Below are 26252 nucleotides of genomic sequence, written 5' to 3' on the forward strand. Positions count from 1 at the left end.
GAAAGAACGGGCGCCTCCTCTCCTCCCCCCACCCCCCCCCGCGGGAAGAACGGGCGCCTCAGGCTGACTGCAGAATTCTCCGTGCCTGAAGCACTTTCACACAGGTAGGAAGATGGTTTATTTAATCTTTTCTTGGCTTATAAATGTTTATTCAGGTTGGATTTATTTGTATAATATTTGTAGAAGCATAAATAAGGATTTATTGTAGAATTTAATGAGTTCCCTTCCCCCCACCTCGTTCTGGACGCCTAATTTGTAACCTGCGCCTGATTTTTTAATGTGTAGAACAGGTTTTTTCAGTTCTACAAAAATCTTCACTTGCTCCATTCTACTTTAGTTTGGAGTACCTTTTCACTGTGGAAACTTTGAAATCAGGCGTCAGTGGCCGGACACGCCCCCTTTTGAAGAAAAAATTCTGTTCCAAAGTAGAACTGTTCTACCTGACTAGAACTGCGGAAAAAAAAATGTGGAGAATTGCGATTTCTAAGATAGTCCGTTCTCCACCAGTTGCTCCTAAAAATCAGGCGCAAATCATGTGGAAACTTGGGCCCATTAAAACTACTGCTAATTTATTTTTTCTGGCGGGATTCAAATGGCACAACGGCACATGCCACTGGGCAGAATAGTCGCTCTCTCGTGGCACTATATACAGGGAGTCATGGTCAAGTGTAGTCTTTAGGTCTAATTATACCCCCGCTTGACAAGGACAGAGGCATAATTCAGTCAACATTTTAAAGTCAAATATTCTGTCCTTTTTTAATATATACTTCGGTTTTATATTATTTGTGGATAAATAGCAAAATATATGGCAATTTGGGAAGCATGAGGAGTTAAGCAAAACCTCGAGTTTCTCTGCAATACAAGGCTAAGCAATATGGAGATGCAAAACTAAAGCACAACAGTGCCACCACTGTCAGAAGGGTGTAATTGCATTGTGATAAGTTTACGTTGTTTTTAAATACAGGCACATAAATTTATAAAGGAAAAAGCTGACAGGAAGTGCATGCTGAGGCAAGATGTTTATTAAATAGGTATAGTACATTGTTGTCCAATATATTGGCCCCTTAACCACATGGGGCTAATTGGGAATCCAGAAATAGTGAATTGTATTTTTGATTGGAAAATTAAAAAATGAGTAATAGACAACTCCATTGGGCGTACAATCGCAATATGCATTTGCATGGTGTTTCCATGTGTACTTTATAAACTTTGAGAGTTTGTTGGTAAAAATTAGATGATGAAAAGCAGTGCGTGCGAGTGCTTTACTTCATTGGTTACTGAATGGTGGTTGATGTTCAAAAAGTAAATACACGTGAAGTACATTTACCCTTATCCTGTGGGTGTATGCCGCTGGAACCCTCATTCATGCTGTCTCCAACTGGACTACTCCAATACTCTCCTCTCTCTCATCCTTCACAACCTTCAGCTCATCCAAAACCCTGCTGCCATACCCAATCCTACGCCAAGTCCCACTTACCTGTGGCCTCCATCTCCCAATGCTTCAAATCTAAAATTCTGATCCTCGTGTTTAAATACCTCCATTGCATCATCACTCTTCCTCTGTAACCTACCCCAGCCCAACACCCTGTTCCCCGAGCTCATTATAGCTATTATGTGGACTTTTGTGCATCCCACCCCTCATTTCAATTGGCAGCCATATGTTCACCTGGCTAAGCACAATGAGCTTGAACTCCTTCCCTAAACCTCTGTGCCTCTTTACCCCTCTCTCCTCCTTTAAGACCCTCTTTAAAAGCCACCTCTTTTACCAAGCTTTTGGTCACTCCTCTTAAAAATATCCTTCTTTGGGTCGTCTTCCATTTTTTTTCTTATGTATTGGGACATATCTCTACATTAAAGCAGCTATACAAATTCAAGTTGTTGAATTAAAAGCTAATTGCATAATAGAATAAAACATGTAGAACTGTTTTTTTTTTAAATCAGGTACAGTAATCGAGTGCTAGCTTCAGACCTAAATAGTTGCTAAACGAGACAAGGAAGAACTGACTCAAGAGTATAACTTTACTTGCATCGAATGTTGAAGGAAAAAAAGTGCTGCAAGAAAATGTGGAAAAATGGCATTCTGGATTGAGAGGGGCATTCACAGCTACAAGATGGCACATCCTGAGGCAGCCTTATTTAATAGAATTTTGGTAATAAGTACCAATGGAAAAAGAAAAGAGACCAATAATTCAATGTGGGTACTACGATTTTGTGTTATCCTCGAGATATATTTTTTCTTGTACGAGTACCTCAGTTATAGCTCAGATGACATTATTCCAAAACAAAACAAGGATCAATGATTGCACAAAAATAAGGAGGACATGCTCATATTGGACTTCCGCCTTAATTTTTTTAAACTCAAACTGTTACGTAGAGCTTGCAGCCCTGAAGGCAAAATATTTTGTGTCAGAAACATGAATGTTACAAGGCTGAGCTGCATCACACATTAGCATGACCATCACTAAAAGAACAGGGCACAGCATAAAATACTCTCCAATCAAGCAGGTTGAATATATTATTGAAACTTCATACCAACCTTTAAAACTATACTGTTATCATCCGTCCGAATTGCACCAGCCCTGCACATGTAAGTCAAACTGTAAAATGATGAAATTGGAATAGAAGTTACAGGCATAACCGCCATATTCAAAATATACAAGCTTCAGAATTTTTCTGTTTTGTTAGTTATACGAGGCAGACAACAAGCTCAACCGACATGTTAAGAACGAACTCAAATGATTAGTCCTATAAGTCACAACGTTTTGAAGGGCAGCAATCCAAAGCTGTAGAAGCAGTTTATTTATAGAATTAATTTAAATGACAAGGCATATAGCTTTGACAAAATGTCACTAGTGAGAAAATTGAATAGGTACCATTTTGCAGATGTCAGCTGCATTTCAATAGGCTTATCCCTCTGCATCATCTTCACAAATACTTGGGGTAATAATTCACCATCTACCAACACTAAAATAGAAGAATACAAGTTATATTAGATATGCTGTAACCAAAATGTTTAAAAAAGGATGTTTGCATTGGCTTAGTAGCTTTTACAAGAATGAGCTTGTAAGTCAATGACAGAAACAGTAAATGTTGCATTAATTATACCAAAACAAATGTATTCAGCTACACTAAATTTTCTCCAATTAAATATTGGGAAGACTGAAGCCACCAGGCTTTGGTTCCGGCCACAAACTCTTTTCCCTAGCCACCAACTCCATCCCTCGCCCTAGCAGACTGAACCAGACTGTTCGCAACCTTGCTGTTATATTTGACCCTGAAATGAGCTTCCGACCACATCAGCAGCAGCATAACAAAGACCGCCTATTTCCACCTCTGGAACATTGCCAGTCTCCACCCCTGCCTCAGCTCATCAGCTGCTGAAACCCTCATCCATGTCTTTGTTACCTCGAGACTTGACTATTTCAAAGCCCACATTCTGACCTGCATAAACTCGCGGTCAACCAAAACTCGAGGTCAACCAAAACTCGGCTGCCCGCATCCTAACTCGCACCAAGTCCCATTCAGTCCCGTGCTCGCTGACCTCCATTAGTTGCCGATTAAGCAACACCTCGATTTCAAAATTCTCGTCCCTTGTTTACAAATCCCTTCATGACCTCACCCCTCCCTATCTCTGTAATCATCATCTTCCCCTTTCCCCCCACCCCCCTCCGGATAAATCTGCGCTCCTCAAATTCTGCTTGCTTAAGCTCCACTGACTATAATCACTTAACCATTGGTGATCATGCCTTCAGCTGCCTAGGCCCCAAGCTCTGGAACTCCCTCCTTAACCCTCTCTGCCTCTCTATCCTCCTTTAAGACGCTCCTTAAAATCTACCTCGCTGACCAAACTTTTGGTAATCTACTGTAATTTCTTATGTGGCTCGGTGTCAAGTATTTGTTTTATAACGCTCCTGTGAAGCGCCTTGTGATATTTTACTACATTAAAGGTGCTATATAAATACAAGTTGTTAGACTAGACTCCTATAAAATAAATTATAGTATGAAAACCACCCCTGTAACTTTGGGCTCTATAAAAGATAGAAGAGCAGCATCAATGCAATGCAATCACTGGCCTAGAACACCAGAGGGTGCCTTTGATCATCAAGGCAAGCAAGCATGACTTCAGACAGGAAAGGATGCCCATGTAAAGAGAAAGCACACTAAATTATTTTTAATTCCTTCTGCAAAATTGGATTCTAAAAATCTGTGGTAGCAAAACTACTGCAGACGTCAAGTTAGTAACTAGATTGAACCCAACAACATTGACTCTGAATACCAGTAAAATGAATTCTACCGAAATGCTAGGCATATGTTTATGAAAACCCACATTAAGGTTCAACTCTCAAATTAAATTTCATACTAGATGGTAGTTATTTGAAAAGTAATATTTCATGCTTCAGGAATTGATACAGAACAGAGAAAATAAGTCGGCAAAGAAATGAAGTAAAACACTACTCACCATTTACAAGAGTCAAAGAAACTTGGGGATTTTCATAAGCCAACACTGAAAAGCATTTTAATGCCTGCATCTGAACCTATTGAGACAAAATAAAAATCGAATACTCAAAATATTAATATGTTTACATTTAAGCCAGTTTAACAAACTTTAAAAGTTTTGAATTCACAGCATTGTCTCAAATTTAAAACTAGTCAAAAATCATACCAGACTAAACAAAATTGCTTGATACAGGAGATAAATTATTTCCAGAATCATGATAAAGAAACTATTAAGAGGTTGGGAGGCGTAGACTACTTAGCCCTATGGTCTTCTCCTGCCCAAAACATTACTATGTTTTAAAAAGCATATGCTTACGAGATAATTTGTGGAGGGCGAGAATTACTGAAAAAAGGGCCTTATGGCAGGAACTTTTCCTTTATTAGAAACAAACAAATTCCTTCATTTATTTATACATTCCTACCCAAAAATAGGGTTGGTCTCCCATGACCATAATATCCAGGGCTGAAGGGGTGGAAGCACAATCTGCTCCCCGACACCCACCAAATGCAACTCAAATGTTGCTAGCAATGGTTTCTCTTCTGCCCATCACCTCCAGAGTCGCACAAGGATTCATCCATTTCCTCATCTGCACACTACCTCTTGGTGACATCATTCACAAACATGGGGTCAGCTTCCACACGTATGCCGATGACACCCAGCTGCCTCTCCAACCCCATCACGGCATCTTTGCTGTCAAATATCCAATCTTGTAGAAGACATAACTTCTGCCAGTTGAACATTGGAAAGCTCAGTCATTACCTTTGGCTCCAACTGACTCCATTCCTCTCCTTGGTCTCACTATTTGCAACCACAGCGTCATGCTTGACCCCAAGTTGAATGTCAGACCCATATCCCCTCTATCGCAGGGGATCACTATTTCCACTTCTACTGTTGCCTCAACCCATATGCTGTGAAAACTCATTCATAACTTCCGACACCGCCAGACTCAATTACTCCAATGCTCTCCTGGTTGGGCTCCCATCCTCTACCCCCATAAACCTCAGGGCATCTAAAGCTATGTTTATTGTATCCCATCCCACAAGTACCAGTCACCCATACCCTCATCCTTGCAGAGCTATATTGGCTCCTGGACCCTCATTTCCTCAAATTTAAAATTCTCAGTCATGTTTAAGTCCCTCAATCACCTTGCCCTTTCCTATATATCTAACTTATTTCTGCCTTACAATCTCTGTTCCTGACCCTCGGCTTTTTTTGTTAAATAAAAGGGGGTCTGATGAAGACACTCCCTATTCAACATCAACTGAAGGAGGGGGAAGAGGTTTTGTGTTAGTAAGCAGTTCACAGCCAATGGCCAGCTGACGAAAACACCTGCAGTAGAAGCGATGAATGCTAGCCATTTTCTTGCATGTCAAAAGAACTTCAGTTCTTCAAGGACATATTGAAAAGATTATGAATAGCTCTCCAACATCACAAAAACAACTCAACATTTTTCTAGGCTGCCAATGAACAGCAAGCACCGACACTAGATAAAGATATGTAAATGAATAAAGTTTGTTTTCATAAATAAAATTGCTCTTCCTTTTTGTTTAGAAATTAAACTGGACATTTCTGGTACAAACAGGATACAGTACAAACATTCTTACTTTAGGTGTCCTAGCAACATTTAAAAAGTGACTATTTCTACTCTACATCATTTCAGGCACTTACTTTGTAAGAAGGCGAAGTCAGTAGATGGGCAATGTTCTGAACTGCACCATGGGTGAACAACACAGCCTGGTGTTCTGGAGTCTAACAAAAACAAGAGGCAATTTAATATTTCTTTTCCACTTCACTTACAAAGGGCAGTACATTTAAAGAAGGGGAGGGTAAAATGGAAAAAGCGTCCACATATTAAACAACTATTGGGCTACAAATAACAGACTTAAAAGGCAGGATTAGCTTGTTTTTAGTTTGGATCGAAAAGGGAACAATCAATCCATGCAGAAGGGGAAGTGATTGACTTTAAAACGGTCATTTTGAAAACAAATTTGACAGTAAAGTCACATTTTATTTCAAATGTCATTAATATCAAAAAACAATTGTCTTTATACCATAAACTGCAAAAATAGATGGACTATATATTTTTTAAAGAAACTACGGCAAAGGACCATGGTCAATAGTGCAGATTAAAAACAACTTGCATTTATATAGCAACTTATCTCAGAAACTTCTCAAAGTACTTCATACATAGTGATTTACTCTGAAATGCAGGCAGATGAGTAAAACAGAATCAGGAAGTGGTGAATAAGTGGCACAAAGCTTGGATTTTAAAATGCTGGATGATTGGGAGATGGAGAAGACAGAAAAGCTTCAGAGTTCTGAACTAGTAAACAATGAGTAAAAGTAGAAGACTGTCATGAGGCAAAGGATTTTTAGTGGATTGAGAGAAAAATACATTACACTATTTCACAGAAAATCGCAGCTGTGGTCTGGAGATTCTATTTAACATAATTTTGGTTAACTCCTCTAGCTGCACCTTGTATCTTTAATATTCATGTAGGGAGAGGAAGGTGCTCCAGCCTACACACAACTCAACAAATACTTCAATGTTGCTTCTTGGCCAACACACGAGTCACATGCATGGATCCCCATAATTAATTTTGCCTCCATCCCAGACAATCTGGATAGAGAGTAATATATCTTCCAACAGAAAGCAAGAGACCAAATATCAGTAAGGATGGGGATGTGAAGACAGAGCAGTCATCTCATTTCAGAGGAATAGAATATTTACATTATTACAGATTGCATTAGGAATGTATAGCTGGTCAGTATTGTAACAAGTTCAAAGATGTCTTCTGACTTTTTGGGAAAGTTATCTGTAATTCTCTACGTGGGGATGGTGGGGAATACATAACCTGGTCTAATAGGCAAATGCAATTAAAAGAGGAAGTTGATCATACCTGTTCTGTCTATTCACAAGACAGAATTCCTGGACAGGACAAAAAAGTATTTGACTGGTCTGATGTGTTTGAGTGAATAAGAATATTCAAGTACTGTACATCAGTGTGCCACTTCAACAGAAGACACTAGGCTCATCTCGAATGGTTATCCAATTAAAAATGAGCTCGATCTTTCACAATGTAACAAGTATACCTAAAATATTAATTTATCTGTTCCCTCCATAAGATGCTGACTGATCTACTCTGGGTCTTGAGCATCTTCTATTTTATATTTCTGGTACTAATTCTGTCCACATTAGCACATCTGGGTTAAGGCAGACACATGGTCATTTTAACAGGTATTGGTATTGCTTTATTAGTGTTAAATGGTCTGAGGCCAATTAGTTGATATAATTATTCAATACTAGTTCCTGGGCTATCAGTTTACTGCTTTAAGTCTTTGAAATCCATTTTTGATGGACTGATTTAAGTGATTGCAAAAGTATCCTTTTACTTTCTTGTCACACTCTGGTCAAAGGGAAGTTGCAATCCTTGCCCACTGCAGGAGAGTGAGGAAAATACCAACAGATTGTATGTAAAACTTATAAATGATGGGAAATGGCTGTATAACAAAATGAAACTATAGATTTTGAGGGAACATAAAAGATCTATAAAAGAATGTCACAGGCTGAAAAGGCCAGGGCAAGGTCAAACCTGTAGATACAAACACATTCCAAGAAGGTGAGAGTGGTTCCGTATGCCATGGAGGGTGAAGAGATCACAGGCCACTTAGCAGGCAATCTGATAAGGGTTAACCAAATGTTTTGACTGTATTCTTTGTATCTATTCTCCCATTTGTTTTATCTGTGGCAGTTAGATAACTTTTCTTTTGCCACTGGCAGTGTTTGCTATCACGGTTACTTTATAGGCCAGCCCACTCAAAATCTGTATAATAATGTGAGAATCTTTTGGATTTTTGGAAGTTCCTGTCTTAGGCGGCTGAGACCGAGAGCTTCCCCGGCAGATGTTGGAATAAAGATCATTTCGAACCTATCTCTGGAGTCTGTCATCAATCGGACGTCGATCCTCTATTTCAGTGGGTCCACTCGGGAGAGAGGAAGATTTCTCCACAACACCCACCATTTCCTTTCTTGATGTACTGCTATGTAGGCCTACGATAAACAGAGGAGTCCATCTCTTTCCTTTATGTATGTAGTGTCTAAAATTGAGAGTGTCGCATCAACTTAATTCTTTTGAAATATTTTAAAGTACTATGCTACTGTACTCATTTGGCTAATTAATTCATTTTGCTTGTGTTATTTCTGGTTCTTCATAAAGGAGGTTTAAAAACATCAGAACCAACATTTTAGCATTGTGATTTGAGATTTAATCAGCGACAGCATACAAATAACTAAGTGATAGCCAGTGTTAATTGTTAAATTATAAAATTATTAAAAAGTTAGTCTAGATTATGTGTTCAACATCCTCCAGTGGACTTGCAGCCACAACTCAGATGCAAGAGTAACATCAATTGAGCCAAGCTGGTAGAAAATAAATGCAATTAAGTGCAAACAGAAAGTGTAAAGTACAAGTGTAAAGTATTGTACTGTGTTATCTCTGGAGGCAAGGAGGGTTGAATAAAGGGAAATGGGATGTAATCATTGCTCATTTGGTAATTTTGGGTCAAATCTGTGGTGTTGTGCATCAGGGACAGGTATGGGCTAAACAAAAATGTGCTACTTAAATGCAACTATTAACATTTATCAACAGATCTACCAAATAATGTTTACTTCACGTACCAGAAGGTAATATACCATCATCTTTCCCCTTTCTGAATGAGAACACAAAGAAAATCCTTGAACTAGTGTACAACAGAAGCAGAGTGTCAGTCTGCACCAAATAGGGGAAATTCCTGAATGATATATTTTTATATAACTCTAGATTGACTAGGAATGTGGATGTTCAATTGTTTCCAGTTAGCATATCTGAACATGCTGCTTCTTTGGTTCACAGGATAGCCAACATACAAAACTCTGTTTCCATGGGAATAATCTGGCTTAACTGGTTTCCTTTGTTTGATAAGTTTCCAATATTGTAAATTAATTTTGTTAGAGGATTGTACAATGGCCAGCTCAATCCCTTTAGAGATGTTAATTCATATAAATTTGTAGACTGGGGGAGGAAGCCACACAAGATCTTAAATCTAATCCATCAGGAGTCTCGTGTCTAACCTAGTGGTAGCAATAGTTAATAATTTGATGCCTGCTCAATGTGGAGAATCTATTTGATCTTCAAATACACCTTACTTGGACTTCAAAAGACAGGAATACAACTTCATACAAGGCAAGTCATTGCATCACATTTATTTCAAGGTGCAGCTAAAACTTACTGTTGGGGTTTTTTACTGTTTTGGAACGCTATACATAATATTAATTAAGTATTGTACTACTGGTCTGTTGGTGTATTCCTCTATTTTTTTTTGTGTAATTACCTTTCTTGCAAACAAATCAGGGATTATTTTTAGCCCAACCCCAACACTGATAATGATCACCTTTTGGATTGTCCAGATAGGCTGCTCAACCAGTCGCTGGTGTGCAACGTCACGGTAAAAGGGCAAGTTTTAGTCGTGATATGCTGTTCTATTTACAACACAAAGGTTTGTAAGGGACTTAGTCCACTTACAGAAACTGCCTTTTTCTGTGAACGCATGTTATAAATGTTAGGAGAAAGCCCAAATTCTAACTCAGAATATGCAGCAGTGATGTGTGACACCTATGAAGGCTCCATCAAGTTACCAAAGGCAAGTGCCAAAACTAGATCTTATATCGTTGGAGGTCAAAACAGAGAAGCAGAATATCAAATTCTCTATCTGCAGAACTGCATCCCCAAGCCCCAAATTCTATGCAACACCAAGACTGCCTACTTCAATCTCCGCAACATTATGTCCAGAGCTCCATCTTCATTATCACCTTGATCAATTTCTTCTGTGCACTCTGCGTCAGCCTGCCACGATTCACCGTATATAAATTCCAGCTTGCTCAAATGTTTGCGGTCAACATCCTACCCTCCACAAAGGCCCACGCCCATCACCCCAATTTGTCATTCTCTGTTGTTTTGCAGTCTTAATGCATTAATTACAAAATCCTTGCCCTTGTTTACAAATCCTTCCACGGTAAGTCTTACCCAAACTATGTAATCTGTGAGCTCTATGTGGCAGCATGTGCCCGCCACTCTTCTAACTCTCCCTCCATTGCGCCAATGGGCCCTAAACTAAAATTTTCTCTTAAACCCCGTTGGCTTGCTACACCTCTCTCCGCACTTTCATAAACCTCAAGCCCTGAATTTTCTATGATGCCTTCAATCATTTCCTCTAAATTCTTCTCTGACTACAGCTCGCCATCTTTTCCACTTCTGAAATACCTGAAGACATTTACTACATTAAAGTCACTTTATAAAATGATGATTGCTGCCAGTAAAGCCAACATCAATACAAAGCAAATCATTCTGTACAGAAGGATTTCATTGGGTAATGGAGGTTTGAGGAGAAGGAAGGTCTACCTTATCCAAGGGCTTCCCAGACTCATGTCAGCAAGGTGTATGAACTTCAATTCAGAGATCTCCCATAAACCTGAAGATTACATTGGCAACCTGAATTGGTCTATCTGCCCCAAATAAGTCATGTAGAGTAGAAACAACAATTTGTTTGAAACCATAAATGTTGGCAACTATAGTCCTAGTCTGAGGATCCTGTGCGAGTAACTAACCAGAATAGTGTCACCTACAGCACATGCTTTGGCACATGATGCTGGTACTTTCTTGACTCCTTCAGATGCCAAGAATGTAAGGAGATAGCTGGAGAAAGAATGTCGAGCCCAAGTTTGAGGTGCGCCGACTTTGTAGAACAGAATCGGCGCCGATTTCTTATCTCCATGTCCTCCCTGTTGGTTCCAGGCCTGTGGCGCAGCGCATCGGAACACGTGATGGACGGAGCAAGTCCCGGTGCTGAAAACAGCGCTGGGACCCCTGCACATGCGCACTAAAGTCTGCGCGCATGTGCAGTAGCTCCTGGCAGGCCGTTTCTGCAAACGTGCGCTGCAGTCTATGTGGGAGGGACCTAAAGCATGCCGCCCCTAGTCCTGGCCGAATGTGCTCCCTCATCAGCGGCCAGAGTGTGCTCTGCAAGCAGTGTCAACTGTGACTTGATTGTAAAACTTCTGAAGAGTTTCTGGGGGTCTGGGTTTGTAATTCTCGACCAGATGAACCAGGGAATTCACGCAGGTGTTTGATGCCATACCATGCCAGTCCAGACGTCCCAAACTCTTCCAGGACTCTGTCATCACAGCAAGCGGTCATCACCAAAGCCCTCCAAGATCAGTGCCCCAAATGTGAAGCCAAGCCCTCTGTGAGCGAGGACGGAGTAACTGCGTCGTGCAGGCAGCCCAGTAAGTGGCCCCGACAGCAGGAACAGATGCACCTACGCGGAGGGAACACCGACCGTATCTCGGGCGAACAAGATCCTGAGGATACTGAAGTCCAAGGGGCTGGCTCCAGACCTTCCAGGGGATTTATACCATTTATACCACCGCCCCGCCCCCCCCCCCCCCTTAAGTGGCCAAAACAGGCGTAGGTGGCTGGTAACACCCACTTTTGAAAAAAAAACTAAAAAAACCTAACTAACTCATTTACACTGGCACAAATTAAATGGCCAGAATTGCAACTAAAAAATGATAGTCCAGAAAAATCAACTTGCTCAAAAAAAAAAGGAGCAATTCCTGGGGAAACTTCAGCCCGTTAATTCTCCCTCCCCGGTCATACAGGCCAAAGATTAAATGAGACACTTTTGTTTATAATGGCTTATTTATTGGATTCCATCTTACTGGTTACAACACTCAGGATTAATGCTGGTTACTGCTAATTGATTTTCCAAGCAGAAAAGGAAAATGCAAGTTGAGAATATCTTTGAACCCACTGTAAGTGACAGCTATATTTGTATAGGCTAATTCTGTAACTGGCTAACCACTTAATGAAGTTATAAGATATTGATTTTAATATCCTTTGTTTGGTGGATCTTGAAAGAATTCTGAATGATATATGTGGTCGACTTCATCTCAGTGAGAAGCCAGCAAAGATACAGGGATAAACAGAGGTTTGTACCATGTACAGCTCAATGATTTTAAATTTAAATAAATTTGGCTGTTGATTTATAGCCAAAGCCCTGATCTGATGTACATTCTTCTGTCTTCCAACGTTAAGAGGATCAGGTGCTGGCATGCAAATATATTCTAGTAAACCAGAGTTCAGTGGCAAGGGTCCTTTGCTCGACCCCTGGATCTTGCTACATTTACCTAGATATTGGTCAAGTAATGGTGCATTCCGGTAGTAGGGAACACAAGGTCAGCTTACAGGAGTAGCCGGTGAAGCTAAAGCCAAGGAGAATACCTAGCATCAAAATCCAAAAACTTAGCGAGCCTCGACCATTGTTCCCAAAAATAATCAGCACATACCCAGGTGAAGTATGAAATATTGCTCTACTTTTGGTACTCAACATGAACAAATACTCCAAAATTGGTATAGTACAGGCCACATGAAGGATAAAGTTTCTTCTCCTTTTCTCCAATATGTCTCCTGAACCCGGTTTTCTTCCACTGCACCAGCGTGTTTTTTTCCCCCAATTTCCCAGTCATCCTAACTTTTGACGAAGGACTCCATTTATTGAATTAGACAAATTTGCGCGGCTGATCTGTGGTCAGTTGAAACCAGCCGAATTAAATGCACTTAATACTCCAGGCGGATAGTGAAGAGTTTCATCCCGTCCCAGAGGAAAAAGCAAATTCATGCAAACTAGTTTCTGCATTTACTCCATGATTTCAGTGAAATACAACAAATAAAAAACGGATACATCACTGATTCTATATAATAAATTAAGTTAAAAGTCACTGCATGTGCCCCCCCCCCTCCCCCTCCGATTTCGTCAAATGTGGTACAGGTTCATTCATAGAAACATAGAAAATAGGTGCAGGAGTAGGCCATTCGGCCCTTCTAGCCTGCACCGCCATTCAATGAGTTCATGGCTGAACATGCAACTTCAGTACCCCATTCCTGCTTTCTCGCCATACCCCTTGATTCCCCTAGTAGTAAGGACTACATCTAACTCCTTTTTGAATATATTTAGTGAATTGGCCTCAACAACTTTCTGTGGTAGAGAATTCCACAGTTCACCACTCTCTGGGTGAAGAAGTTTCTCCTCATCTCGGTCGGAAATGGCTTACCCTTATCCTCAGACTGTGACCCCTGGTTCTGGACTTCAACATTGAGAACATTCTTCCTGCATCTAACCTGTCTAAACCCGTCAGAATTTTAAATGTTTCTATGAGATCCCCTCTCATTCTTCTGAACTCCAGTGAATACAAGCCCAGTTGATCCAGTCTTTCTTGATATGTCAGTCCCGCAAGGTTTCATTAATTTAAATGGTTTAGGACAGCCTTCTCTTTGAAACTGCACTTAAAAGATTTCAGTATTTTAATTTTTTTGCAATTCTACAAACAAAATTTATTTGCATTTAAAAAAAGTCTCTTACCTTGCAACAATGGGAGAAAATCTGACAGATATACTCCTGTGTATATCGAGATCTACTGAGCAAGGACATGAGATGAGGAACCACAGTAGCATCCTAGGGACGATGTCAAAATAAAAGTTAAAATATATCCTTGGGAAATAACTGGGTCTCCTAAAACTTTCAATACATTAACAAATTAAGTGTTTGTACCTTCCCACCCTCCCTCCAATTCAGACATTTCTCAATCCTTGCCAGTCTCTCCTGAGAGGCCAGACACCGCTTATGGCTAAAGGGAAGACGGGGATTTTGTTACCATGTCACCAACAATGTCGTTCTTAGCCAACCACCAAGAGGTAATGCAAGAGAAGCCCACTGGAGACTTCTGTGATGGTCTTGCTCACTGTGGGGAGGCATACTTGATATGAAAGGTGCCAAACAGAAGCCAACTAAAATCAGAAACTTAAGAGCGGGGAAAATAAAACTTTCATCTCACCACTCAATGGTACTCCAATGCACTGCACAGAAGAAATGTCTCTTTAAGCAAGACGTCAAAGAATAGATTATTAAAATTTCCTTGTAAATCAGGATGGAAAAACTAGAAAACCTACTCAGGTCCCTGGGGCTTTGAACTTACTGTATAAAGTACCTCCACTGGTGTCACAGGGCTCGTCAATATTGTGCGAAGACATCGAAGGCAAGCCTCTATAAATTTTAGGTCTGGAACGAGGAGACCTATTTCAGGGGATAAAGGGATTTATTCCAGTAAATGATTTATCTCAAACCAGCAACAATCTCCAATTAACTATTGGTCTAAATGCCAAAAAGGTTCAAGATAACTCCTCTCGTACAATTAGCAGAAGCTAATAAACATTTGATATTCAGTGTCTTCTACAGTCTAGTCATACATCAGATAAGTGTGCACCAGCAGCTTTCCAATAACTTAATTAAATGGCCATTCATCATGTTGTTCGTCTGGGACACAACACAGAGCCTTACCAAACTTTCACCAGATGTTGACACGTAAACATACTTCCCAGCAGGGGTCACTGAACTGTGATCATAAGCAGGAATCTTGGCTGTTCACACCTCCAACCTAGTCTAGGATGCTGAAGCCAGTTGTAGCATCCCTCCACTAACCAAGATAACAATAACTGACAGTACAGAGCAGGGATCAAACTTGGGATCGTTCTGGTCTAGATGACACAGTACCATATCATGCAAGCCATTTCGACAGCTTCACATCAAACAAACAGGCATGAAGTTCATGTAAAATGCACATGCCTTCAAAGCAGCAGTACCTTGTAGTAATGCTGGAATTATGTGACAGTCTAGCAAAGACTTAACGTTATTTTCTGTGCCCATTGCAAGACTTCCCAATACTACTGCACATTCAGTTTTAAGTTCTACAGTTGAAGCCTCTTGCTGTAGTAGGTACAGTAATCTGCAAAACAAAAAGGCAATATATATATTTAAACTCAAATTGTTGAAGTCAAGAAATATGCAGCCAAGTTTCAATTCTAAAATATGCTTGAAAAGTTACTCAAGCAGATTACAGCAATTGGCCAGGTTTTAGCCTTTTTAGTTCGAAGAACTGCAAATGCTAATATTTTCCTTTAGCCAGAATTAGTGACCAAGGTGTGTCTTGAGATCTTAGGTAAATCACAAAAGGTACGTTTTACATTTACCCCTTAAGTTAACAAGTGACCATTAGTACAAAAACTGCAGTCGTATTTGATTCTGTGCATTAATTACTTTACTACTGAAGAACCTAAACAGTAAATGCAGTTAATGTTCCATACTGCACGATGCAATTTAAGGAAGTGTAAACACTAACTGAAAGAATGTAACATTTTCTCATTCAAGCCATTTCACATTTGTGAAAGAATCCAACAGTGCAGAATAAAATCAATTTTTATTAACAGTCTATTCCGAATTCAAAGTTACTAATCACAAATGATCTGCAAATTCAAATTTTAATCACTAAATTCCCACTTTGCTATATGACTTTGCTTAATTCAATTTTTTGGAAAATTAATTTTTAGTGCAAAAACAACAATTATCAGGATGCTCATCAAAGGTTCTATACTTTAGTTTTTTTGTTGTGCACAAATTAATCAATGCGCATGCTAGGAAAAGGAACACTTTTTACTTTGGCCTCCCCCAGTGTCAGCATCAAAAACTTCACTATCAAATATCACAGAACAGTTACAGTAAAGAACCCACTATTCTACCTCAAATACATTCCTTAACCTCTCAGAAAACATCTTGGATTGCAAACTTTCTTGTCTTGAAGATGGTCAATTTGTCCCAAATCATGAGCAATTTGAACACCTATACACACACAAGGACTTTTTCTCCAGTCCAGGTTATAGAATTAAGTATTTGCTTATTCTAGTAACAGTGCATTTAATAATATATTTAGCTGAACAGCAGCAGATATGGACTTACAGAAGGCATTTGACATAGTCCCTCATAAGAGGCTGTTAGCTAAAGTTGAAGCTAATGAATTGAAGGCAAATTATTGACCTGGTTAGGAAATTGCCTGAGTGGCAGGAGACAAAATAGAGATAACAGGTAGGTACTCTAATTGACAGGATTGACATGTGACATCCCACAGAGATCTGTGTTGGGGCCCCAACTTTTCACTATTTATTAACGACTTGGATGACAGGATAGAGAGCCACATATCCAAGTTTGCCAATGACACAAACATAGGCAGCATTGTAAGCAGTGTAGATGGAAGTATAAAATTACAAAATTATATTAATAGATTAAGTGAATGGATTTCAATATAGGCAAGTGTGAGGTCATCCACTTTGGACCTAAAAAGGATAGAACAGAATGCTTTCTAAATGGTGAAAAGATAGAAGCAATAGAGGTCCAAAGAGACTTAGGGGTCCATGTACACAGATCATTAAAATGTCATGGACAAGTATAAAAAAAATCAAAAAGGCTCATGTATTCTAGTCCTCTAGATATAAAGGCCAGCATTCCAAGGGGTTAGATGTCATGCTACAGCTATACAAAGCCCTGATTAGACCACGCTGAGACTATTATGCTCATTTCTGGGCACCCCACCTTAGAAAGGATATATTGGCCTTGGATACAGTGCAATGTAGATTTACTAGAATGATACCTGGACTCAAGGGTTAAATTACAAGATTACACAAACTAGGGTTGCATTCCCTGGCATTTAGACAGTTAAGGAGTGATTTGATTGGTTTTCAAGATATTAAAAAGGAACTGATGGGGCTTTTTTTTATTCATTCATGGGAGTTGGGTGTCGCTGGCAATTTATTTATTGCCTATTCCAACTGCCCTCGAGAAGGTGGTGATGAGCAGTCTTTTTGAACCGCTGCAGTCCGAGGGGGCGAAGGTATTCCCACACTGCTGTTAGGGAGTTCCAGGATTTTGACCCAGTGATAATGAAGGAACAGCAATAGATTTTCAAGTTAGGATAGTGTGTGACTTGGAGGGGGACTTGCAGGTGGTGGCGTTCCCATGCACCTGCTGCCCTTGTCCTTCTAAGTAGTAGAGCTCGCGGGTTTTGACTGTCAAAGAAGCCTTGGCGAGTTGCTGCAGTGCATCTTGTAAATGGTACACACTGCAGCAACAGTGCACCTTTGATGGAGGGAGTGAATGTTTAAGGTGGTGGATGGAGTGCCAATCAAGCAGGCTGCTTTGTCCTGGATGGTGTCAAGCTTGAGTGTTGTTGGAGCTCACTCATCCAGGCAAGTGGAGAATATTCCATTACATTCCTGACTTGTGCCTTGTAGATGGTGGAAAGACTGAAGGGAGTCAGGTAGGTAGTCACTCACCCAGTCTCTGACCTGCTCTTGTAGCCACAGTATGTGTGTGGCTGGTCCAGTTAGTTTATGGTCAATGGTGCTGATGTTGATGGTGGAGAATTCGGCAATGGTAATGTCATTGAATGGCATGGGAAGGTGGCTAGACTCTCTCTTGTTGGAGTCATTCCCTGGCACTTAAGTGGCAAGTAATATTTGCGCCACATCAGCCCAAGCCTGAATGCTGTCCAGGTCTTGCTGCACATGGGCACGGATGATTAATTATCTGAGGAGTGGCAAATGGAACTGAATACTGCAATCATCAGCGAACATCCCCACTTCTGACTTTATGATGGAAGTTCATTGATGAAGCAGCTGAAGATGGTTAGGCTTAGGACACTGTCCTGAGGAACTCCTGCAGCAATGTCCTGGGGTTGAGATGATTGTATGAGGGTACCTAGAAACTATTTCCACTGGTTGGGGAATCTAGGACTAAGGGACAGATCGCACACATCCCAGGGAGAAGGACATTCGCGCGCAGAGATTTGGGCTATTTGCCCAACGAATATCCTTCAAATTCTTACGCCTGGTAAAAGCAGGCGTATAGCCTATTTTTAACCAGCGCAAGAGTTTTAAAACATTAAAAAATTAAATTTTATCACTAATTTTTATAGTAAAAACCCTGTCCATTAAAGTAAGTTTATTTTTAACCCTATTAAAACATTTATTGTCAAATTTAAAAAATAATTTTTTTTGAGACATTTAATTAAATTCAGTTTCAATTAATTTTAAATGTGAAGTTTTTTTTATATTTGTGTTGTGTGTGTGTTTTGGGGATTATTCTCATTGATAGTAATGGGAGATCATACAAACAGAGCCCACGTGATCCCAGGTTGCGCTTACGTTCCTGGGATGCGAGCCCATACACTGGGCTGCGCATCGAGGCCTCGGACCATAAGTACATGTTCCTCTAGGACCACCAGGTACTTTCGGAAAAAACATTTTGGTCGGAAGCGTCCGCCTGCAGGAAGCCTCCAACTGCAATTTTCAGGGCATTAAAAAATATGCGGCAAAGGCCCATATTAGGTCATAGATCAGCCACGATCTCACTGAATGGTGGAACAGGCTCGAGGGGCTAAATGACCTACTCCTGTCGCCAATATAGAAAAGGATTAAACTATTACAATACCTTGGTACTGCTCCCAGGACAATCAGATTAGCTTTTTGTTTGTTATTTCCAATTACAGCATTCTTCATGTCACTGTACAAAAAAGTTAAACAGACACAAAATGGTCACTAAAAACAAAGTGGTTTGATACACCAATACTTAATTTGAAAGTAAACGGTTTCATTTCCAGAACTCATGCTCCGGGATATTCTCTCTCTAATCACCACACTTTCAATAGAGCCAATTTTAAACCAACAGTCTGACTGTGGGTCCTTTAGATCCCTAGGCACAGAGCCAGAATCAGTCTTCCATTTGAATGTATTTTTGGCTAGCTGCTGCACCTGTTTCCAGGTGACAGCTGCTTCTAGGAGGTCCTTCTCTACAATGCTTGGTTAGGTTATTCTTGGCCATTTTTTAAAGGGACATTCCAGGATAAGACTATCAAACAATCTTGTTGAGTTAACTATTTAAAATCCCAACTCATTTTATGTTTCTAAAAAGTAACTTATTCCTCTCTGGGTTGATAAGGCAAGCCAAATAAAATTAAGTTTCAGTCCAAATAGCTGGAACTAAGCACTATGCCTCTACTTTTGAAGTGAGATTTGCATCCACCATTTGCAAGGCTAGTGAAGATACCACTTTCATTAGGCTCAAGTTTCGGCCTGAGTTGCTCCTATTTTTTTTTGGAGCAACTAGTTTAGAATGGAGCATCTTAGAAATTGCAATTCTCGGCAATTAGTTTGCTCCAGTTCCAGTGAGTTAGAATAGTTCCATTTTAGAACAGATTTTTTTTCCCCCCAAAAGGGTCATGTCCAGCCACTTACAACTGTTTTGCAAGTTTAGGCAACGAAAACTTACTCCAAACTAACTTAGAATGGAGTAAGTGCAGATTCTTGTATGCTCAGAAAAACCTTGCCTACACTTACAAATCAGGCGTAGGGGATGAGAGATTGTGTGTGTGGGGGGGGGTGGGGGGGCGTTTTACAAACATTAAACACTTCACTTTTACAAATAAAGAGCCATCATCAATAATAAATGATTAAAAAAATCAATCAAAAAAAATAAAGAAAAAATTAAGTTTCTACTCACCGACTGCAGCACCACAAGCCCTCCAACAGCGTGCTGGGACCCCGCCATGTCTCTCTTTCTCTGCCTCTGTCCATGTCTCTCTGTTTCTGACAGCGAGGGGTGGGGAGAGAGACAGAGGCAGAGGCAGATATATATAAGGAGAGGAGAGAGGGGAGGGGGGGGGGAGATACAAGGAGAGGAGAGGGGGGAGGGGGGTGAGATACAAGGAGAGGAGAGGGGGGAGGGGGGGTGAGATACAAGGAGAGGAGAGGGGGGAGGGGGGGTGAGATACAAGGAGAGGAGAGGGGGAGGGGGGGTGAGATACAAGGAGAGGAGAGGGGGGAGGGGGGGGGGAGATACAAGGAGAGGAGAGGGGGGAGGGGGGGGGGGAGATACAAGGAGAGGAGAGGGGGGAGGGGGGGGGGAGATACAAGGAGAGGAGAGGGGGGAGGGGGGGGGGGAGATACAAGGAGAGGAGAGGGGGGAGGGGGGGGGGGAGATACAAGGAGAGGAGAGGGGGGAGGGGGGGGGAGATACAAGGAGAGGAGAGGGGGGAGGGGGGAGATACAAGGAGAGGAGGGGGGGAGAGGGGGAGATACAAGGAGAGGGGGGAGGGGGGGAGATACAAGGAGAGGGGGGAGGGGGGGAGATACAAGGAGAGGGGGGAGGGGGGGAGATACAAGGAGAGGGGGGAGGGGGGGAGATACAAGGAGAGGGGGGAGGGGGGGAGATACAAGGAGAGGGGGGAGGGGGGGAGATACAAGGAGAGGGGGGAGGGGGGGAGATACAAGGAGAGGGGGGAGGGGGGGAGATACAAGGAGAGGGGGGAGGGGGGGAGATACAAGGAGAGGGGGGAGGGGGGGAGATACAAGGAGAGGGGGGAGGGGGGAGATACAAGGAGAGGGGGGAGGGGGGGAGATACAAGGAGAGGGGGGAGGGGGGGAGATAAAAGGAGAGGGGGGAGGGGGGGAGATACAAGGAGAGGGGGGAGGGGGGGAGATACAAGGAGAGGGGGGAGATACAAGGAGAGGGGGGAGAGGGGGGAGATACAAGGAGAGGGGGGAGGGGGGGGAGATACAAGGAGAGGGGGGGGGGGGGGAGATACAAGGAGAGGGGGGAGGGGGGGGGAGATAAGGAGAGGGGGGAGGGGGGGGAGATAAGGAGAGGGGGGAGGGGGGGGGAGATAAGGAGAGGGGGGAGGGGGGGGGAGATACAAGGAGAGGGGGGAGGGGGGGGAGATAAGGAGAGGGGGGAGGGGGGGGGAGATAAGGAGAGGGGGGAGGGGGGGGGAGATAAGGAGAGGGGGGAGGGGGGGGGAGATAAGGAGAGGGGGGAGGGGGGGGGAGATAAGGAGAGGGGGGAGGGGGGGGGAGATAAGGAGAGGGGGGAGGGGGGGGGAGATAAGGAGAGGGGGGAGGGGGGGGGGAGATAAGGAGAGGGGGGAGGGGGGGGGAGATAAGGAGAGGGGGGAGGGGGGGGGAGATAAGGAGAGGGGGGAGGGGGGGGGAGATAAGGAGAGGGGGGAGGGGGGGGGAGATAAGGAGAGGGGGGAGGGGGGGGAGATAAGGAGAGGGGGGAGGGGGGGGAGATAAGGAGAGGGGGGAGGGGGGGGAGATAAGGAGAGGGGGGAGGGGGGGGAGATAAGGAGAGGGGGGAGGGGGGGGAGATAAGGAGAGGGGGGAGGGGGGGGAGATAAGGAGAGGGGGGAGGGGGGGGAGATAAGGAGAGGGGGGAGGGGGGGGAGATAAGGAGAGGGGGGAGGGGGGGGGAGATAAGGAGAGGGGGGAGGGGGGGGAGATAAGGAGAGGGGGGAGGGGGGGGGAGATAAGGAGAGGGGGGAGGGGGGGGAGATAAGGAGAGGGGGGAGGGGGGGGAGATAAGGAGAGGGGGGAGGGGGGGGGAGATAAGGAGAGGGGGGAGGGGGGGAGATAAGGAGAGGGGGGAGGGGGGGGAGATAAGGAGAGGGGGGAGGGGGGGGAGATAAGGAGAGGGGGGAGGGGGGGAGATAAGGAGAGGGGGGAGGGGGGGGAGATAAGGAGAGGGGGGCAGGGGGAGATAAGGAGAGGGGGGCAGGGGGAGATAAGGAGAGGGGGGCAGGGGGAGATAAGGAGAGGGGGGCAGGGGGAGATAAGGAGAGGGGGGCAGGGGGAGATAAGGAGAGGGGGGCAGGGGGAGATAAGGAGAGGGGGGCAGGGGGAGATAAGGAGAGGGGGGCAGGGGGAGATAAGGAGAGGGGGGCAGGGGGAGATAAGGAGAGGGGGGCAGGGGGAGATAAGGAGAGGGGGGCAGGGGGAGATAAGGAGAGGGGGGCAGGGGGAGATAAGGAGAGGGGGGCAGGGGGAGATAAGGAGAGGGGGGCAGGGGGAGATAAGGAGAGGGGGGCAGGGGGAGATAAGGAGAGGGGGGCAGGGGGAGATAAGGAGAGGGGGGCAGGGGGAGATAAGGAGAGGGGGGCAGGGGGAGATAAGGAGAGGGGGGCAGGGGGAGATAAGGAGAGGGGGGCAGGGGGAGATAAGGAGAGGGGGGCAGGGGGAGATAAGGAGAGGGGGGCAGGGGGAGATAAGGAGAGGGGGGCAGGGGGAGATAAGGAGAGGGGGGCAGGGGGAGATAAGGAGAGGGGGGCAGGGGGAGATAAGGAGAGGGGGGCAGGGGGAGATAAGGAGAGGGGGGCAGGGGGAGATAAGGAGAGGGGGGCAGGGGGAGATAAGGAGAGGGGGGCAGGGGGAGATAAGGAGAGGGGGGCAGGGGGAGATAAGGAGAGGGGGGCAGGGGGAGATAAGGAGAGGGGGGCAGGGGGAGATAAGGAGAGGGGGGCAGGGGGAGATAAGGAGAGGGGGGCAGGGGGAGATAAGGAGAGGGGGGCAGGGGGAGATAAGGAGAGGGGGGCAGGGGGAGATAAGGAGAGGGGGGCAGGGGGAGATAAGGAGAGGGGGGCAGGGGGAGATAAGGAGAGGGGGGCAGGGGGAGATAAGGAGAGGGGGGCAGGGGGAGATAAGGAGAGGGGGGCAGGGGGAGATAAGGAGAGGGGGGCAGGGGGAGATAAGGAGAGGGGGGCAGGGGGAGATAAGGAGAGGGGGGCAGGGGGAGATAAGGAGAGGGGGGCAGGGGGAGATAAGGAGAGGGGGGCAGGGGGAGATAAGGAGAGGGGGGCAGGGGGAGATAAGGAGAGGGGGGCAGGGGGAGATAAGGAGAGGGGGGCAGGGGGAGATAAGGAGAGGGGGGCAGGGGGAGATAAGGAGAGGGGGGCAGGGGGAGATAAGGAGAGGGGGGCAGGGGGAGATAAGGAGAGGGGGGCAGGGGGAGATAAGGAGAGGGGGGCAGGGGGAGATAAGGAGAGGGGGGCAGGGGGAGATAAGGAGAGGGGGGCAGGGGGAGATAAGGAGAGGGGGGCAGGGGGAGATAAGGAGAGGGGGGCAGGGGGAGATAAGGAGAGGGGGGCAGGGGGAGATAAGGAGAGGGGGGCAGGGGGAGATAAGGAGAGGGGGGCAGGGGGAGATAAGGAGAGGGGGGCAGGGGGAGATAAGGAGAGGGGGGCAGGGGGAGATAAGGAGAGGGGGGCAGGGGGAGATAAGGAGAGGGGGGCAGGGGGAGATAAGGAGAGGGGGGCAGGGGGAGATAAGGAGAGGGGGGCAGGGGGAGATAAGGAGAGGGGGGCAGGGGGAGATAAGGAGAGGGGGGCAGGGGGAGATAAGGAGAGGGGGGCAGGGGGAGATAAGGAGAGGGGGGCAGGGGGAGATAAGGAGAGGGGGGCAGGGGGAGATAAGGAGAGGGGGGCAGGGGGAGATAAGGAGAGGGGGGCAGGGGGAGATAAGGAGAGGGGGGCAGGGGGAGATAAGGAGAGGGGGGCAGGGGGAGATAAGGAGAGGGGGGCAGGGGGAGATAAGGAGAGGGGGGCAGGGGGAGATAAGGAGAGGGGGGCAGGGAGAAGATAAGGAGAGGGGGGCAGGGAGAAGATAAGGAGAGGGGGGCAGGGGGAGATAAGGAGGGGGGGGGAGGGAGAGATAAGGAGGGGGGGGGGGAGGGGGAGATAAGGAGTGGGTGGCGGAGGGGGGAGATAAGGAGTGGGTGGCGGAGGGGGGAGAAGGAGGGGGAGGCTGAACGGGCCCTGCCGACGAGTGGAAGCCGGGCCGCTGAAGACTTCGGGCGTGGCCCGCCCCCAGCAATATGCCGGGCGGCCGGCGATGGTGAAGAATGGAGGGGGGACGGCTGAACAGGATGGAGGGAGGCCCAAGTCTTCGCCCAGAGAGCCCATTCGGCCAGGGCTAGGGCTGGCATGCTTCGGGCCCCTCCCACGCAGCCTTGGGGCGAGGAGCTCCTGCACATGCGCGCACACTCTAGCGCGCATGTGCAGAGGTGCCGGCACTGTTTTCAGCGCCGGGACCTCGCTCCGGCCCCGACCCCTTGTGCTGCGCCACGCCGAGCACGAAGACGTCATGAGGAGACCGGAGAATCACAAGATAAGTTTTCGGCGCTCTCTTTATTCCAGAAAATCGGAAACTTGGGCCCATTGTTATTTATTATGACTGATCTTGAGAAGATTATTTAATTGTGGTTCATTTTTCAGTACATTCAAATCACACAGCAGCACATGTCAAGAAACTACCATGCAATTATTGTTTTCAATTAAAGATTTTGAATGTTCCTTCTGACCCATTTCTATATATCCAGTTATATATAGTAAATATCAAAGTACCTTTAATTGCCACAGTTGAGACTACCATGCGTTCATTAATTTCCAGAATATAAAAGATGGGAACAGACTTGTATATAATCATTAAATTCATCAATTCATTAACTGCAGTCTGTGTGACTGATTAGTTTATGCACAAGTGAGACATAAACCGTTGTAGTTTGCAAATTTTGTTCATGAATTTTACACAGAAGAGATGAATTCCATATCCTCATACAGTACTTACATAACACCTTGCAACACCTTCTGTGGGTCAGGATCAAAGAGCCGATCAACATAATGACGACTGCTGGCTGTAACTTCCTAAAGAGAATGAAGTGCTCAGATTAATGCTTGCACTGGCAGTGCTTTCATTAATAGGATTTATGCTGTGAGTAACTAGGCAATATCAAGGTTAACCTCATGGCCAGTCTTACCTACTACTCAAATTACGAGGTTCCGAGTCATTTGCAAAATAAATGTGCCTGTAAAGAGCTCATGAGCAAGAAAAGCTCTAAAAATTATGTGCATCATTTTACAAATAAAACTATTGCTCTCTCCTGGACCAAATATGTCTAGCCACAGTTGTGGCTGTGGTAACACTGTTTTTGCCAAATGTACAAATGTTAGTAAAAAACACCTTACAGACAATATAAAGTTCTTCACATGTATATTTACTTAAACATCTATCATCATTCAGTGCAAAACTCTGCAGTCTTTCTTTCACCAATGTTTGGAATTCTGGCATGAATTTATTTGACAACACATCTTATTGAAGTTTCTAGATTTTTGTCCAGTAGTTGCTAGGGGTACTCTGACTTCATCAAAATCATTGCTGAGAATGTTGACTAGCCTAACAAAAAACGCCAGACCCACGACAAGCTCGAGAACATGATGCGGCTTTCCCTTGTCGTGCCTTGTTGGAGCTGCTGGTTGGGATTCCTTTCTTCTGCTGGCCTGCAGTGGTTATTCCGATCAGTTGAGCTGAATACACTAATAGCTCTCTTCCGTACAATGTTGTTGGTGTTTCCATAATGCCTATTCACCCGTGTTACACACTATTTTAGCAGATAACTGATAAGCAGTAACCAAGGAGGAAAAACATACACAACAATCAAAATGCACTCGACCTTCTTATTACCATTTTGCCAAGAAATGCACAAAAAGATTACAAGTGCACATGCATACACTATGCAAATATGAGTACTGCCCGACGATGGTGTCTATTACTCTTTACTTACTAATCAAAAATACAATTAGCCACATCTGCTTTCCCAATTTGCCACATGTGGCTAATGGCTAGAGTCTTGGACAACACTGTACTAGACTGTTAATTCTGCATTGATGAACATTAATACTGTCAGGACTGGTCTCAGATTTCAAATATTAAATATACTTCAACTTCTATTTTTCTTCATCTCAAAACTTCAATGGTACACGTTATTGCAATATAGTATTTATGAAAAATAATGCACTTGTATCAGGCAGTGATGCATACAAAAGTCATTGATGTTGAAGACAAATTATATTTTGAGTGAGCATATGACAATTGCAATAAACATTAGTGGGTTTCTCAGATACAGTATCAATAGACTTATAACATGAAATATACATGATGCTATCCCGCTA

At 44.3% G+C, this 26252-nt stretch overlaps 1 protein-coding gene across 2 annotated transcripts in view; it reads right to left on the reverse strand.

The window, feature by feature from the left end:
- armc8 (armadillo repeat containing 8) overlaps positions 1–26252 on the reverse strand; it is a 143505-nt gene that overhangs the window by 103853 nt on the left and 13400 nt on the right. For both annotated transcript variants that reach the window (XM_070875954.1, XM_070875953.1), the window contains exons 2-10: positions 24871–24947; positions 18908–18979; positions 15232–15374; positions 14568–14665; positions 13955–14047; positions 6167–6247; positions 4460–4535; positions 2874–2964; positions 2537–2597 (exon numbers count right to left, since the gene is read on the reverse strand). In XM_070875954.1, coding sequence (XP_070732055.1) covers positions 2537–2597; positions 2874–2964; positions 4460–4535; positions 6167–6247; positions 13955–14047; positions 14568–14665; positions 15232–15374; positions 18908–18979; positions 24871–24947 — 792 coding nt within the window. The remainder of the gene's footprint in view (positions 1–2536; positions 2598–2873; positions 2965–4459; positions 4536–6166; positions 6248–13954; positions 14048–14567; positions 14666–15231; positions 15375–18907; positions 18980–24870; positions 24948–26252) is intronic.

The sequence above is a fragment of the Pristiophorus japonicus genome, chromosome 3, assembly GCF_044704955.1.
Source record: "Pristiophorus japonicus isolate sPriJap1 chromosome 3, sPriJap1.hap1, whole genome shotgun sequence".
In the NCBI taxonomy this organism is placed as follows: Eukaryota; Metazoa; Chordata; class Chondrichthyes; family Pristiophoridae; genus Pristiophorus; species Pristiophorus japonicus.